General features: G+C 55.8%; 1 protein-coding gene across 1 annotated transcript; it reads right to left on the bottom strand.

The window, feature by feature from the left end:
• Positions 1 to 7,736: 7,736 nt before the first annotated feature.
• PDZK1IP1 (PDZK1 interacting protein 1) lies at positions 7,737 to 14,664 on the bottom strand. Its single transcript, XM_075509274.1, has 4 exons — positions 14,592 to 14,664; positions 10,723 to 10,831; positions 8,706 to 8,804; positions 7,737 to 8,162 (listed from the first exon to the last, which is right to left on the bottom strand). The coding sequence occupies exons 1-4, from the start codon at positions 14,662 to 14,664 to the stop codon at positions 8,090 to 8,092; spliced, it is 354 nt and encodes a 117-aa protein (XP_075365389.1). The 3' UTR covers positions 7,737 to 8,089.
• Between the last annotated feature and the right edge of the window lie 594 nt (positions 14,665 to 15,258).

Raw genomic sequence — 15,258 nt, forward strand, 5'->3', positions numbered from 1 at the left:
CCCTGTGGGGTACCACGGTGGGGGGGCAAGCGCTTTCCCAAGGACCACCCTCCACCCAGAAGTTTAAGAGAGGGACACCAAGCAGACCCACCCTGGCCACCTCGGACCTCTAGCACATTAACCTCCCTCCCTGCTGCTGTCCAGTCCCTGCTGCTGTCCCGGGGGGCACGCTGAGGCCCCTCGCACACACACCAAACCCAGCAGGTCCAGGTCCCATCGTTGCATGGAGGACAGCACTGCCAAGGGGGTTTTGCAGCACGGCTGTGGCTCAGCCTTCACCTCCGCAGGCATCCTCCGTGTCCTACTCATCTCCTCACCTCCAGCCTGCCCTTGCACGCTGCCTGGCCGGACTTCTGTCACCTGCCCGTTTATCTGCAGCACTGCCAGTTCCCTGCTCGGGCACGGCAGTGAACACCACCGGCGTGCTTTGCATGGGTGTCTAAAGCCTGGACACTGCCCAAGCACAACATCCCTCCCCTGCCTCCAGCCTGGGTGTGCTGGGGCAGGAGAGCTCCTCTCTGCAGCCACACTGCACCCCTGTGCACCACCCTCCAAATTATTCCCCCAATCCGTTCTGGGGCTGGCACTGTGCCTGCTGTTATGGAGACGAAAGCCAGCGGGTTCTTCTGCCCCAGCGCTGAACTTCCTTGAGCTGAGGGTGCTCAGGAGCCGGCGCAGAGACGTGTCAGCAGCTAACCTGGAGAAAGCACTCACCACGCTGAACACAACGTGTGATCAGCCTCGTCCTCCTCTCTGAAACGGGAATAAAGCTTTGTGGAGATGCTCCCCAAGCATGGCTTTGGCTTCCTTTACATTTGGGGAGCCAGGGGGCTACAGGATGAGTCCCAGCAGCCCAGAGGCAAGGCTGTGCCCAAGGGTGCAGCCCTGCCAGTGTTTTCTCAAGCCACAAGGGCTGTTTCAGTGGGTTTGCTGCCCATTGAGCCTGAGGAGCCTGTTTCCACCCCTCCCACACTGTGGGTCACCAATCCCTCACCTCTGCCTCCGGGGGTTTCCGTGGTAAGAAAACAACTGAAACGATTTGGGGACAAACAGAGCAAAACAGAAATCACCACCACCCCCTTCAAATGCTGGCAGCAAGAAAAAAAATCAGCTTGCAAAAAAAAAGTCCCGAGAGGGAGCATGAGTCCATCTCAAGCCCTTTTCTGCAGAGGCTGAGAACTGACCGGTCAGTACATGAGTGAGCTGCCCAAGGGGTGCAGGGGCCGGGCTTGTTTTGGGGGTGCAGGGACCCACCACAGGCCCTCGCCCCAGCACCAGCCCTAGGTGGGCTCCCAGGCCCAGGGGGACCTGCTGGGTGAGCTGCAGGTCCAGGGTGGGAAATGGATCACTAGGTGGCAGTGGGAGACCCAGAAAAACCACAAAGTCCTCCCTGGTCCCTGGCAAAACCCCCTGGGCTTGCAGGGAGCATGGCCAGGCCCAGCAGGGCAGCTGATGGGCCCCATCCCTGGGGACATCCCATCCCCGGGGACATCCCATCCCCATCCCCACCCTCAGCCGTGTGGGGCAGCAGGGCAGGCACTGCTCCGTCACGGTCCCCAGCACGATGGTGGTGTCACCCACGGCACAGGGAAAGCTGGTCACTGCGAGTGCCCAAGCACTCAGCAGCCGTCAGGGGAAACTGAGGCACGGAGGACTGCGTGTGTGCCGTGCCATGGTGAGAGACAAGGCTGTTTGTCCAGCTCTCGCCTATGGCAACAGCATCACCAGCATCACTGCGGGCACTAACATAGCCAAACCGTGTCTGTCTGTCTGGGCAGCTCAACTCTGCTTGTGGCCAGACCAGGACAGCCAAATCTGAGCATCTCCACACCTGAATAAACCCCCGCAGCCCCCTGCTCCCTGTCTCCACCGCCTGCTGCATCTTCAGTTTGAGAAACAAAACTCCTTTAGGGCTGGATCCGGACCTTCGTTTTGGCTGTCTCGGTACCTAACGGGACAGGGATGCTGTGAATAACCAGCAAGGTGCAGCTTGTATTTATTTTGCAAGGCAGCTGGAGACTGAGTCCCTCTTCTCCCCGCTCCCTCCCTTTCTCACCCCAGGAGGAGACTGGGTGCAGGTTGTGTAGGTGCTGATGCCACCACGTTTGCACCGCTGATGGACTCAGGTTGGTCTCAAAGGTCAGACTCCAGCTCTCCTCCTCCCCAGCTCCAGCACAGTGAGGCCATTGGAGAGCAGCAGTTTGATGCAGCTTTTCATTACTGGCCCTATTTGTCAGACATTTCAGCCACCCATCCGGGAACAAGCAAGCCACCTTGCAGCTCTGCTCATCCACTCTCCGGCTTGTGGTCCAAGCAACGAGCTTGGGGAGTGCTTGGCCACAAAGACAGAGCCCAGGCTCCTTGGTGGTGGGTTGCAAAGGAACCTAGGTGGCACTTGAAGATGTCCCTTCAGCATCTTCTGGTTTGGGCATGGGGTGATAAGGCCAGAGCATGAAAAGTTAGATCTGATGAGGACCCACAGCTGCTGCCCATCCCTGTGGCTTTATGGTGCCCTGCTTGGCCTCCCAGCCCCATGTTTTGAGGCCATCACCCTATTCACTGCCATGACCGAGGCTGCTCGTGTGGTTTCCAAGAGTCTTCTTGACTGCTACAAATGGCCAAACCCCAACCATTTCCAGCGGAGACCTTCCCTGGGGAAACTGCTCTGGGAAATCTGCTCAGGAAAGAGAGGAGAAACTACTGCCATTTTTGATGCAAAAAATGGACCCTTATTCCAAGCAGTTCTGACAATAATTGAGTTAACCTGAGCCAAACACTTTAAAGTCCCTCCCCATTAAGAATCATGCTTAACCCAGGTTTGCAGTTTGAAGGACCCAAGCTTTTGGGGGAAGATCTTGCAGCACCTATGCATTACCGAGCCGTAATGCAGCAGCAACCAGGAGAAAATTCTTCCACTTTTCAGCTTACCAGGTCAAACTGGGAAACCCAAACATCTCCCCGCCTTCAAACGCTGGCAGTTTCTGGACAGCAGCATGTTCAAGATAACCTCCTCTGCCAAGCCACCACTAAACGGCTTCAAGAGCAGCAAAAAGCAGCGCGAGGAGCCGGGCAGCACTCGGTGACACAGATCTAATCGCCCGAGCATTTGCCCCAAATGTCTCCCTGCCAGGCGGTGACATTTCTGCGCTGTCTCGGCTCTCTCCCTCCATCACCATGGCTACAGCAGCTGCCAATCCACGGGCGAGTCCTTCCAGGGTACCACCAAACCCTCTGGGAGATGCTACAAGAGCCAGCCCCTTTGGCAGGGAGACACTTCAGGGACTCCGGGACAGCCTGTAGCACCAAAAATTCCCCTTTTTCTTCTTTCCCTCCTCCTTTTTATTTTCTCTTTTTCTTTTTTTTCTTTTTTTTTTTCTTCTTTTTTTGAAGCACAAACAATGGAGCTAAAAGGTTGGGTATCAGGCCGATAATCATGAATGACGTGTCGTTATTACACACCACACATTCATTATCTCCCACTCCAGCCATGTCACAGGCGGCTGGAGGAGGGCAGATAACAGGGTGCCTTCATGCAGATGGCTTATTATCAGGATGTTCCAGGAGGGGCTTTAAGACAGTTAGTGATGCTGTTTGCCAGTTAAAGATTAGAGACCCCAGAGAATAATTAACAATCCCAAAACCCAGTTTTTCTGCTGGATTCTTCTGCTTTCTCCCCCCTCCCCCACCCTCTTTAATCTATTCACTCTAGCAGGTGTAATAAAGTGATAAGGACAGGCTCCGGGGATGTTTGTTTGGCTACTACGGGTGTATAAACCAACAATGGATGGTATTTTACTTCTGGCTTTCAGTGGCTTGAATCGAGACCAAAAACTTTGCAGCCCTCTTGCCCACACACAGCCACCCCTACGTGCCACGCTCCCGGCTCCCACCTGGGTGGCTGGGCTCCTTCCCCGGCCCAAAGGACCACAGCGGTGGGATGGGCTCCCTTTTTGCTTCTGGAGGTCCAAATCACATCGCTTGGGTGTCAAGGTGCCCAATGCCAGGACATAAACCCCAGGCTACGTTGCTCAGGGCCAGGGCTGGAGCTGGTGGCCCTTCCAGCAGCGGTTTACCTGCATACAGCAAGTCATTAATTAAACCACTTGGAATAATTTGTATGGTAGGTGTCCACCTGCCCAAGGTGATCCAGGGTTATGGAACAGAAACATCTTAAACCTCCATGGCTAAAGAGCCTCAGGAGAGATCAGGGAAGCATCAGAGTAAAGGTGGCTTTCAACAAGATGCCCCCTTATCTGGGGGTCCAAGAGATGAGTTGCACCCTCCTGGGCCACAAAGGAAAGCTGTGACATCTTGTAACAAGGCGGTAATGCAAAAAGACCACCCTGGATATCTCCTGCCCAAAAGGAGACTACCCTGTCCACAGCAGGTCCCAACCCTGAACATCTTCCTGAAACCCAAGCTTCAGAGATACTAGCATCAGAGTGAGGGGTAGGATGGGGTACCCATGGGTGTCCTTCCCCTTCATCAGTGGGTGTGGGGTGACTTGTGGAAGACACGGTAACCCCCGTGCTGTGTGGAGGGAGGTGCTGGGGAGGATTTGGCCCCCAGGCAAGTTGGCTCAGGGCCCTTCGGAGAGGTCACCAAGGCTGTTGGAGGTGTCCATCAGATGGGGGCTACCAGGTACAGCCCTAGCTCTGGAGGGCATCCCCCAGCTCCCAGGGTCAATGCGGTGGGCACGAGCACCGAAATGCCAGAAGTTGCCTTCCTGATCACGCTCATCCTGCCAGGGAGTGATGAGACAGCACTATGCTTTAAAGAGCATCCCCGACCCTATCAGCAAGAGATGAGATATCCTAATTATGGCAGTACAGGCGAGGATCCGGGCCGTATCAGCCAGCATAGAAAGGTAAACAAGAAATATAACAATGGACCCTTAACACTCATTAGCTGTGTCAGATAATACCTCACTTTTCTCCCTTTGGGGCTTAAAATCTAATTAAGATTTTCCAACAATAAATTTCTTTTATGCTCGCTCCCTTTTGTTCTTTTTAGGATTGCACCGAGAAGCAGCCATGAGCCGGCTGCACAGCTCGTGGGAAGGCAGCCCGCTTCGCACAGACAGCCTCGGGTCGTGCTTGATGGACAAGGGAAACTGAGGCAGGACAGCGTCACGGACTGTGCGGAGGTGAGATCCTACCGGGGAGGTAACACAGTGGGTCTTGCAAAAGATGTTTTCCCAAGGAAAGTGAACTCTGAAGGGGCACTGGCTGGGATAAGACCAAGCGCTGAGGTTCCTGGGCTAGCCCAAAACACACAGCAGTAAAGCCTCATCTACGACCATGGGAGGGGTCCACGGGGAAAGGGACCCACGGAGCCCCCAGCACACCTCCACTCCAAACCCACATCCAGGCACTGCCAGGGGAACAGCTCGGGCATTCGTCACATATTCAGGGCGTGCACAGGGCAGGGAATAAACTCCCACTGTTACTCATTATAAGGATGCTGTTTCTAACTCCTTTTGCAACCGAGAGGTAAAAATTAATGGGTTCCCTTCCTCTCGCCACACCCCCAGCCCCCAGCCCGAGTGCTGACATGGCGGGAACACGCAATGACTAATCCTCCTTAAACCCTGCTGAGCGAAGCACTACCGCTGAACTCCGGGGAGCTTGTTTTTTCCAAACACGCGTGATGTTTGGCACCTGCAAGAGAGAAGTCTGGGGAGCAGCACCCATCAGGGGCACGAGTGGGGAGGTCCAGGACCCAGCCTGGGGCTGGCTCAGCCTCCAGCTGCCCAAGGAAAGCTGGTAGAAGGGAAGAGCTCTGTCATGATGCTGGGGATGGCAGCCGTTGCACCTCTGCACCTGAAGGCTTGACCCCTCCAAGCATTCGGCCTGTTTGCTTCTACCCTCACACAATTTTTCAACTGGAGCTGTGATTTCTCAACGCCAAGTCTTGAGGGCATTTTCAAAACACTTGCCTACGTGAGGCTCTTCGGAGGATGCCTTTTCAGGGTGGGTCTGTTACTGGAAGGCTCCTGGTTTACTCTCAAGCCTGAATTTTTGGGTCACCACCCACTAGGGACGTTGACAGCTTCACCTGCGGGAAGCATGACAGCAGCCTGCAGCAGCACCGAGGTCCATCCTGGAGGGCTCCCGGCAGTGGGAAGTGGCCTGTTTTGGGCTGAACTCCCCATCAGGACTGTTGCAGCTTCGCTTCAAGGAATATTCAGCAGGTTTTAGTGGTTTAGGAAAACCAAGTGTTTTGCCAGTCCCTGCGTGGGGAAGAAGCTTGGGCAGCACCTCCTCCAGGAGAAGCTCAGGGCTTTTAAGGTCACTGGCAAGCACAGAGGAGCAGGTGACAGCCCTTGAAGCAGGAAAGCCCATTCAGGGTTGAAACATGCAGAGCAGGAGCTCTGCTAGTGAGAGGCAAAGAGGTACCTCCAGCCCCAGCACCCCAGCTGCCTGTTTCTGGCATCGCCGCCTGCAAATGGGCCTCCAAAGCACCTCCTGAGCAGAGGCCAGGGCTCCCCCCAGACCCAAACCCATCACAGCTGCAGTTTCACAGCGGGTCTAAAACCTCTCCTTGCCCCGATGCTCAGCATCCAACAGCAGAAAGCAAGAACAAGAGGTGGCTCAGGCACCTGATGTCCTCCTGCCACCTCATCCCCCTTGCATTTGCACAGCCCCAAGCACAGCAGAGCCCCAAAACCATCCTGCTCCCCCCAAACCCAGGGGATGCCAAAAACGCCCCTTTTATAACCCTCCATCCCATCCCTCTCAGTCCTGCTACACCTGCAGCCCCAGCTCCCCTTGACTGCAGAGCCCCTTAACCCTTTCCTCGCTGGTCAAGGGGAGGACCCTGCACACTTCTTGGGCAACTGATGTCCCAGGGAAGGCCAAGGTGTTACAGGTCTCTTGTTTCAATCTGCAAATGTCCGGCTTGGGAGCACTCGTTGCTCCCATGGTGGCCCGAGCGCTTCCCCAGAGCTGTCCCCAGCACAGTGAAAAACAGATGCTGGTTAACGAACAGCCCGGCAGGAACAGGTTGCACCATGGCCGGACACCCTGGGGAGAGTCGGCACTGCCCGGAGCAGCCCCCGAGCCACATCCCAGCAACACCAGGAAACAATTGCCATTCCCAGCCTCCGGCCATGGGAACGGCCCCCAGTTGGCTGTGGGTCTGTGCCCTGTGGCCAGTGGGATTCAGGGAGCGCTGCATTTCACCCATCAAGCAGCACTGGGAAGCGCTGGGTTGGTGCTGTGCCTCAGTTTCCCCATGTGGCAAATGGAGGGGAATGACGCTCACCTCCCCATACGCCCTTTTGCAGCTCAGGGGCAGTCCAAACGCCAAGCAAAAAAAATGCTCCACCTTTTTCTCTCCCCTGTTGACACACAGACACACACAAAAGCGCTCCTGGCTTCATCCAAGTGAGGAAATAAGAGATGGATCCTACCCAGGAGGGATATTGGGGGAGATGGGGGTGCTGACCCCCATCTAAGCACCCTTCCCACCCCAGCACCACCTTCCCTGGTGTCCTTCCCTTCCCAAACTGCCCAAAGGCTGGAAGCATTGCAAGATGCCAGAAAGTCCTTTGGGTGATGAGCAAAACAATCCTCTTTGCTGTCCTGTGAGCAACAATTCTCTTTATTGCTCACAGGGAAGATATATACAGGAGAGAAGGTTTGTTCTGACATTAAAATTCATGGTGTCATAAAAAGGAGGGTGAAACGTGGAGAAGAGAGCATCAGCAGCTTCCCGAAGGGCGGCTGGGGGTGCAGGGAGGTCCCAGGCACCCAGCGGGGACCCCTCCATGTCTGGAGCAGGTCAGCACCCCCCTGGGACTGGGGATGTCAACCTCACTGACCAGGTGGGGTGACCACCAGGCAAGGGAGGTGGCACCTCCAGACCTCTCCTGGGGACCGATGCCCACATGGACAGCAGCCCCCGAGGCAGAAGAGCACATCCCGCATGTGGGAAGAGAAGAGATCAGGAGACGGTGGTGCCGTGGAGAGGTCAGGGAGCTGCCGCGCACGGAGGATGCCGGTGCAGAGGGTCCCTGCGAAAATGCCCATCGCGACAGCAGGAAGCAAAGTGAGGGGAGGAAGGAGGGCAGCCGGCCGGGACACTGCTACATGGCGGTGGTGATCACCCTCTCCTCAGGCTCCAGGGTGTTCTCATAGGTGTGCTCGCTCTCTTTGGACCTGCATCGAGAGGGAAAAGCGCAGCACTGAGCTCACCCCCAGCAAGACCAGCTCCTCCGAAGCCACCACCGGGGCTCTGACCTTGCTGGTGCCGGCTGTGCGTTGAGCGAGGGGCGAGGTGGGGAGGGCAGGAGGGGTCCCCCTGCCAGGACGTGAGCCAAGCGCAGGGTGGGAATTGCCCTAATTTCTAGCCAGGGCTGTTTTGACAGTCAACATCTGCGTGGTGACCTATGGCCACTTTTGGTGGTTTCCTCTGTTTGAAAGGTGTGATGTAGTGTAAGAAAAATGTGGTGTAGCAGGTTGCAAGGTGGTGGATGGACCATGGGGCTCAGCTGCAGGGTTGGGGAGAGACCAGGGAGGAGGGGATACTCCCTCACCGCTTTCTCCTTAGCCCCTGGAGAGGATAAAAGCCCCCAAACCAGGTGCATGCAACATGTGAGACCCCGAGTGGGAGAGATCATGGCTCTGCATGTCTGAGCTGTTCCCAGGCAGATAGAGCAGAACCTGGGACCCATGGGTAGGAGGTCTGAGCAAGTCCTTCACCTGAAGTTGGCTGCAGCAGTTAGGTATCTCCCCTCGTGGCCATTGGCTATGACAGCCTCCTGCTTGTCCTCCACACTCACCACCGTCTCGACATTTTCCCTGGAGGGGGAGAAGAGAGGAGCTGAGAGAGAGCAACGGAGGGGGCGTGCAGGGAGCAGCTTGTGATGGTGACAGTGCAGAGGAAGGGACTGCTCCAACACCACAGAGACAATAAGGGACCTGGACGTGTGATCCTGGTCTCGGACACCCAGCTCAGCCCCCTTCCCAGCAGGACATGGGCAAGAGGAGATGATACCCTCGCAGCAGGTTTGCAGGGGCCGTGCCTGGATGCCAAGTGCCAACCCCTGGCTCTGCCAGTGCTGGGCTGGCAGTCAGCAAGACTCATTTGTCAATATGTGGGATTGTTTTCTCCCACTAACTGGTTTTTCCAGTCTTCTATGTAATCTGTTGCAAAATAGTTCCCTATGGGTCCCAACTGACACCAAGAGAGAGGTGGAGGCTCTGCCGGTGCTGCAGCCCTGGTGCAGGAGGGGTGCACACGTGCACGTCCACGCGTGCAAAGCCGAGCTGCTTTCTCTCAGATGCGAGTCTGGATTGCTTACAGAAGGAACCATGGGGCAGGGACCGGGTGTTCGACCTCAGCCAGAGCCTAAAAGCTCAGCTCTCGCACGAGCCTGTGGCCCGAACAGCACCGGGGGAGTTTAGCTGCAGAGGGTGGGTGCAGGTCCACCCTGCGTGCACATCCCTGCCTCCTCCAGCACTCACCCAAGAGCAATTTCAGAGGCTTTTCCGAAGAACAGAGTGGCATAAACAGGCAGTGGCTTGAGCTGATAGCTGCTGTCACAGTGACAGCGCGGAGCTGGCAGCACGCCAGGCTGCCGAGCCTCGCTGACAGCTCTTCTGAAGAGAGGCCGGATTAATTAAAACAAGTCGCCATCCCCCCTCAAGCCCTCCTCAGCATCCTCTGCCTCCAGGCTGGGAAGAGGCAGCCAGGCAGGGGCAGAGGTGGGAAACACCATCCCTGCCTCCCACTCCATGGGTTGGGGGCTCCTCCAGGTTGAGGATGAAGTTTCCTCTTTAGGAAACAAAGACTACAGTTGCAAATCAGACCATATAAATATATATATACACATTGCGTTATGCATTGGCCCTGAATGAATACCAAAGGGCCCCCTTTAAATGCATCTGGGGCAGAAGCCGACCTGCTGAGCATTGGGGTACACCCCAAGTCCCCAGCTCCTCAGCCTGGAGAGGCTGCAGGGGTGCACAGATACAAGAAGACTCCAGTGCCTTTGGGTGCAAAGCCCAAAGCGCCCGTGCCGGTGCATCAGAACCGGGAACCAGGCTATAGGGCACTTTCGATCTTCATCCCCTGTTGACTTTGGGCTCAGATTCAAGTTCAGGTTAGCCAGTTAGCCTGGGTCAGCTGAGCAGGAGCAGCAGCCTGTGGCTTTGCTTGGCCAGCGGCAGGCAAGAGGTAACCGGCCCCGCAGAGCCTTTTTCTGATGAATAAGGCCACCTTGTTTGCCTGTGCCATGGGCTCTGGGTGGAGAGCACTGCCATGGCTCAGCTACCTCCCTCTTCTCCCAGCTCCTCTCAGTGCCTTCGGCCGTCTTGGCCCAGTCTGCTTTGCAAATGAAGCTGTTTTGGGCTTGTTTTCCCACGGATATAAGGCACCCCCAAATCCATAGGAATCCAAGCTTAGGCCAGCCGCCGGAGACACATGCCCATGTGAACCAGCCACGGCGCTGTGGCTCTCCCATCTTCCTTGCAGTAGCATCTGAGTGCTCTGTTTGGGGGTGCCCCTGCACAGGGAGCAGCGGGGACAGATGATGTACGTTCACACCTGGCAATAAGTAACAGGGAGCGGAGACCAGGACGGGGAGTCTTTGCTCTCACTGCCTGGCAGCGATCACGGTATTCCCAGTCCTGGCACGGGGACGGAGGTGGCTGGAAGTGACCCGTGGAAAAGCAGCTAAGCCCAACCCAAAGCAACCCCCAGGGCTCCCACACTTACACGTTCTTCTTACACCAGAACTTATTGACCACAAAAGCGATGGCCACCAGGACCAGAAACACAGCCACTGCGATGACACCCTGAGACCATGGCTGGAGGCTGCCCCGGGCTGCAGAAAAAAAGGAGGATACATGTTAGAAATACACCCTCAGGCTTTATCTGCTTGGCTGAGCTTCTTCCATCCAGCTTCACCAACGGCCAGCCAAGAGCTCGGTCCTGCAAAGCCGAGCAGAGCGTGTTGCTGTTAATCCAGGCAGGCTTACCTGGGTGATAGCAATGAAATAAAGCGCAAATAACAGCAGTTTTGCTGGCATTTGCATGTGGAGCGTGGTGCGGTGGGGCACAGGTGACTCTGGGATGAGGGGACAAAGGGCTGGGGGCCGTGGAGGGAGGGAGGGAGGATGTTTGCCCAAAGTGGCAGGGGAAAGAAGGCAGAGGGGTTTCAGCAAACTGTTTATTCTCCATCCCCAGATGCCACAGACATCGTTCCCAGGTTATTTTCCAAATACTGCCCCGTAAAATAAGGACTCCACGACAGGGACGGTGTAAAATTCAGTTGGCACTATCACAGCAAACGGTTGCCAGTGTGGATTTCGGTAAAATGCACCATTCAACAAGTTTCCACAGCAGCAAACTGATTTATGGCGGGGACATTGAAGGCTGAAGCATTCAGAGCAACAGCCTCCAGCAGAAAGGGCAGGTGGGGCCGGCAGCGGGCAGCAGCAGTGGGTGGCCGGGAGCCGTCCGTGGCATCCCCGGCCCCCCCGGGGTGGGACAGACTCACAGGTTCATCACTAAGCAGTGATCTGGCTACGGGTAGGAAGGCTGCAAGATGTATTCCTGGAAGCAGGAGGAACTCAAGGGTAGGGCGATGAGAAGAGGAAACTTTGCCCCAGACCTTGCTGGGACAGCTGCTCCTCACCTCCCACCAGTTTTTGGGCAACGGAGCACTCGGACGTAGTCAAACCCATCCTTAAGTGTCATCACATCAGCACGGGAAGGAAACCTCGTCCACACAGACGCATCCCTTTGGGATTTAATTATTATTTATTCAGGCATGGCTTTTCCTCTTTCTGCTGATCGAAACAGCAACCCTGCATATAAATGAGGTCCCTCTGCGTGGGCAGATGGGGCAGGTGGGGGATGGTCCCTGCCAGCCCCAGCATCAGCCTCGGACTAGTTGGACCCAGCCCCTGCCACCAGCACCAAGCTGCCCCAGGACAAGTGCATTGGTACTTCAAACTGACTTTACACTTCAAACTAGCTTTACACTAGCTGAACACTTCATCTGTCTCAAGGGAGACAAATCTCTGCTATAAACAGCAAATAATCTTTACTAGCAGCAATAAAGGCGGGCAGTGCGCTCCACGTGTGCAAACTCCTCATCCACAGCCGGCTCCGCTGCTGACAGCCCTCATCTCCTTCCTCTGGTTTTGGGGAGGGGGACTGTCCTTTGTTAAGTCCTCTAGCTCCTTGAATCCCTACTGCAAGAGGCTTTTGTTTAAAAAAAACAAAACAAAAAACGAAACAAAGCTCTTTTTTCCTCTTGAAAGTGAAATCAGCCTGGCCAACAGATTCACCGCCTGTGCCAGTCCAGAAAGCAGTGGCACCCCCGGGTGAGCGGCTGCGAGAGCAGTCCCGAACAACAGCCTTCAGCCCCCCTTCCCTCCCCGTGTTTACTGCAAGGTCCCGGGGCCAAAACTCAAGCCGGAGGAATTCAGGCAGAAATTCCCTCTTGTATCAGTGTGTTTCAGCTGAAATCCCGTCGTATCAGCAGGCTGCTGGTGAGGGTACGGCGGGGCGGTGGCAGTGAGGAAGAGCAGAGCTTGGTCCCCTCCTGCCCTACCTGACGGGCAGGAGATGCTCCTGCCCCTGCTGCCCACCAGCCCCGTGCGTACAGCCCCGAACACACCTATTGCCTCCAGGATGAGCTTTGGCCTGCTTTGCTTCCTCCCTCGCTCTGTCCTTGGCTGTTATCCCAGCCACATTTATTTATTAGTTGTGGTTTATTTTTCCTGCCAGGGCCAAGGTTTCCAGCCCAAGCCTAGGGGGGGATGGTCAGGTCCAGCCCTTGGTGAGGTATCTGCTGGGGTTAAGGGAGTTCAAGGTCAACCGGGGAATGAAGTCAACAATGACTGAAATCACCAGATTTGCATCTTGTGATCTTCAAGCAAAGGAGGTGAGAAGAAAAGTGGTAGGAAACCTCCTCCGGGCAGCTGTGCTCAGGAGGTACTGTGTGTTTTTGCAAGTGAAACCTCACTCGGACGGCTGTTTCCACCAGATTTCAGAGCATCCAAAGCCAAAAGGAAAAATACCAAACCAAAAATCAAGCAGTTCTGGCTTTGAGAGACCACGTAGAGCCTGGCGGCAAGGGGAGATAAGGGTGGCAGGGAGAATGGCAAATCCCTCCGCATCGGGCTGAAATACCCCCGTGGGTGTGGGGAACTTGGGTGGGCATAAGAAAGGAGGAATGGGAACCGGGTGGAGGCGAGAGCTTGATAGCATCTTCTCGGGGCGTGAGTATGCAGGTGGCAGCCCTGCGGGGCACCGCCTGGCTGGAGCCCCACCGGGGCACAGCGTGCTGCCCTGCCAGGAGGGATGGCAGCAAGGATGAGTCTCGCCTGGGGAAACGGGACTGTGTTCCTGGAAAAATGCTTTACCAGGGATGTCCCTCCTGGGCCAGCCTGCTCCCTCGGGCGTTGCCACCTCCTCTCTGTTTCGCCCCACAGCAATGATGGGTTTTTCCCTCCCGAACAAGATCTTCTAAGCCAAACTAAGCAATGTGGGGTCTGCACCCCTGGCAGACATGTGTCCATGCATCTGCAGCTACAAATGAGACCAAGGGAAGTGCCGATGCCAATGTAAACCCTTGCACGTGTTGTAACTCCGTTTCCATACTCAGCAGCTGGTTTGAAGACACAGATCTGCTTTTTGATACATCTTCCCTGACTGCTTGGAAAGCATTGGCTGGCCCTTGTCTTTTCCCCTCTCTGAGGAAGCTGTGCCAGGCTCTGAATCCTCATTAAAGGTTTTGGTTTTTTTTTTCCTCTTTCCAGGCAACAGCAAAACTTTCAATCCTGCTGACAGTGGAGACCCCAGACTGTTAAATCCTCAGCAAGTTGGTAAACAAATACAGGAAGAGCGGTCAGGGCTGGGGCATCAGAAGGAGAAAGGGGGAGGGAATTTTCCAGGACTTTGGCAACATCAGATGAGTTTTAATTACTCCTCATTATTTCTGGCATTAGACAAGTCCTTCCACAAATTTCCTAAAAATAATGCCCCAGCCGTAGGAAGTTTCTTTATTAAGTTTTTGGGAAGGGAACGGGAGGGCAATTTGCAGAGGAAAATATTTGCTCCCTCACCTCGGCAATGATCAAAATTACAGATTAACAGGAAAACCCGTGAGCTCGAGGAGCGACCCAGCACAACGCTTGCTCAGGGACGAGAGCGAGAAGAAAGAAAGAAAAAAAAAAAAAGCCTTAAGAAAACAGATTACTCATCTCGGTGCACAGTCCTGCCAGAGGTAAATCAGGGCTGCTTTATCTCTGTGTAAGCAGGAGAAATAAACCTCAAGCGGCAGTTTCAGCCTTCAGCAAAACAGGTAGAAAGTCTCCATGCCCCGGCTCCGGCAAGACCTCCCAACCCACCGGACACCCACCCGACCCCATCGCCCGCTGATGTGCAGCCGGAGCTGAAGCTCGGGCAGGAGCTGGGATGTTTTTTCTCTTCCTAAGAGGCCGTTTCGCAGTTGTCCCTTGTCCCCAGAGCCACCCCACCGAGCGGCTCCCACCTGCCTGGGGCTCGGCGCACCTTCCTGCCTCCCCCTTGCCTCAGTTTCCCCGGGAGGTCAGGCAGCTGCCTGCACTTACCTTCCTGGCAGCAGGCAGGCTCCAGCGCCAGGAGCAGCCCCAGGAGGAGGAGGAGGAGGCAGCGGGCAGGCATGGCGGCAGGCAGGGCCGTAGGCTGTCGGGGCGCGGAGGAGCAGCCGAGTGCGGCCCCTCCTCGCCGGGCGCTGCGCTTGGGCACGCCGCCCTCCCACAGCAACGACCGCTTGGTCAATTATCAAACGCATTAACGAGGGAGGCTGATGCTCACACCTGGTTATTCAAATCTTGCTGCGGGAAGGGGTGGGAGGAGGTGCCTCTTTCTTTCTTCCGTGGAAGCTGGCGGGGAATGTGGGGGCACGGTGACTTGAACCCGACAGTCTCCTTAGGGCGTGGAAGCGTACTCAGGCACAAAGTATTTGCATCGGTCCGGGAGGAAGAAACGACGCCCAGATGGGTAAATCTCTCCCCCAGCATGGCTGCGGCACTTGGGGAACGCGGCTGAACGGGACCTGGGTGTCCCACAGCAGGAGAGCTGGGGGGTCCAGCGATGCCCCAGCTCTGACATCCCTTCCCACCCTGCGGGACCCCGGGTCCTGGGGATACGGGGAGCTGCCCGCCACGGCCCCCGCTAGCTTCCTTGCCCTTTTCTATTCAGCACGTGTCATTAACAACTCAGCAAAACACATTTGTGGCTTAAAAATATCCGTTT

The sequence above is a fragment of the Mycteria americana genome, chromosome 7 (assembly GCF_035582795.1).
Source record: "Mycteria americana isolate JAX WOST 10 ecotype Jacksonville Zoo and Gardens chromosome 7, USCA_MyAme_1.0, whole genome shotgun sequence".
Lineage (NCBI taxonomy): Eukaryota > Metazoa > Chordata > Aves > Ciconiiformes > Ciconiidae > Mycteria > Mycteria americana.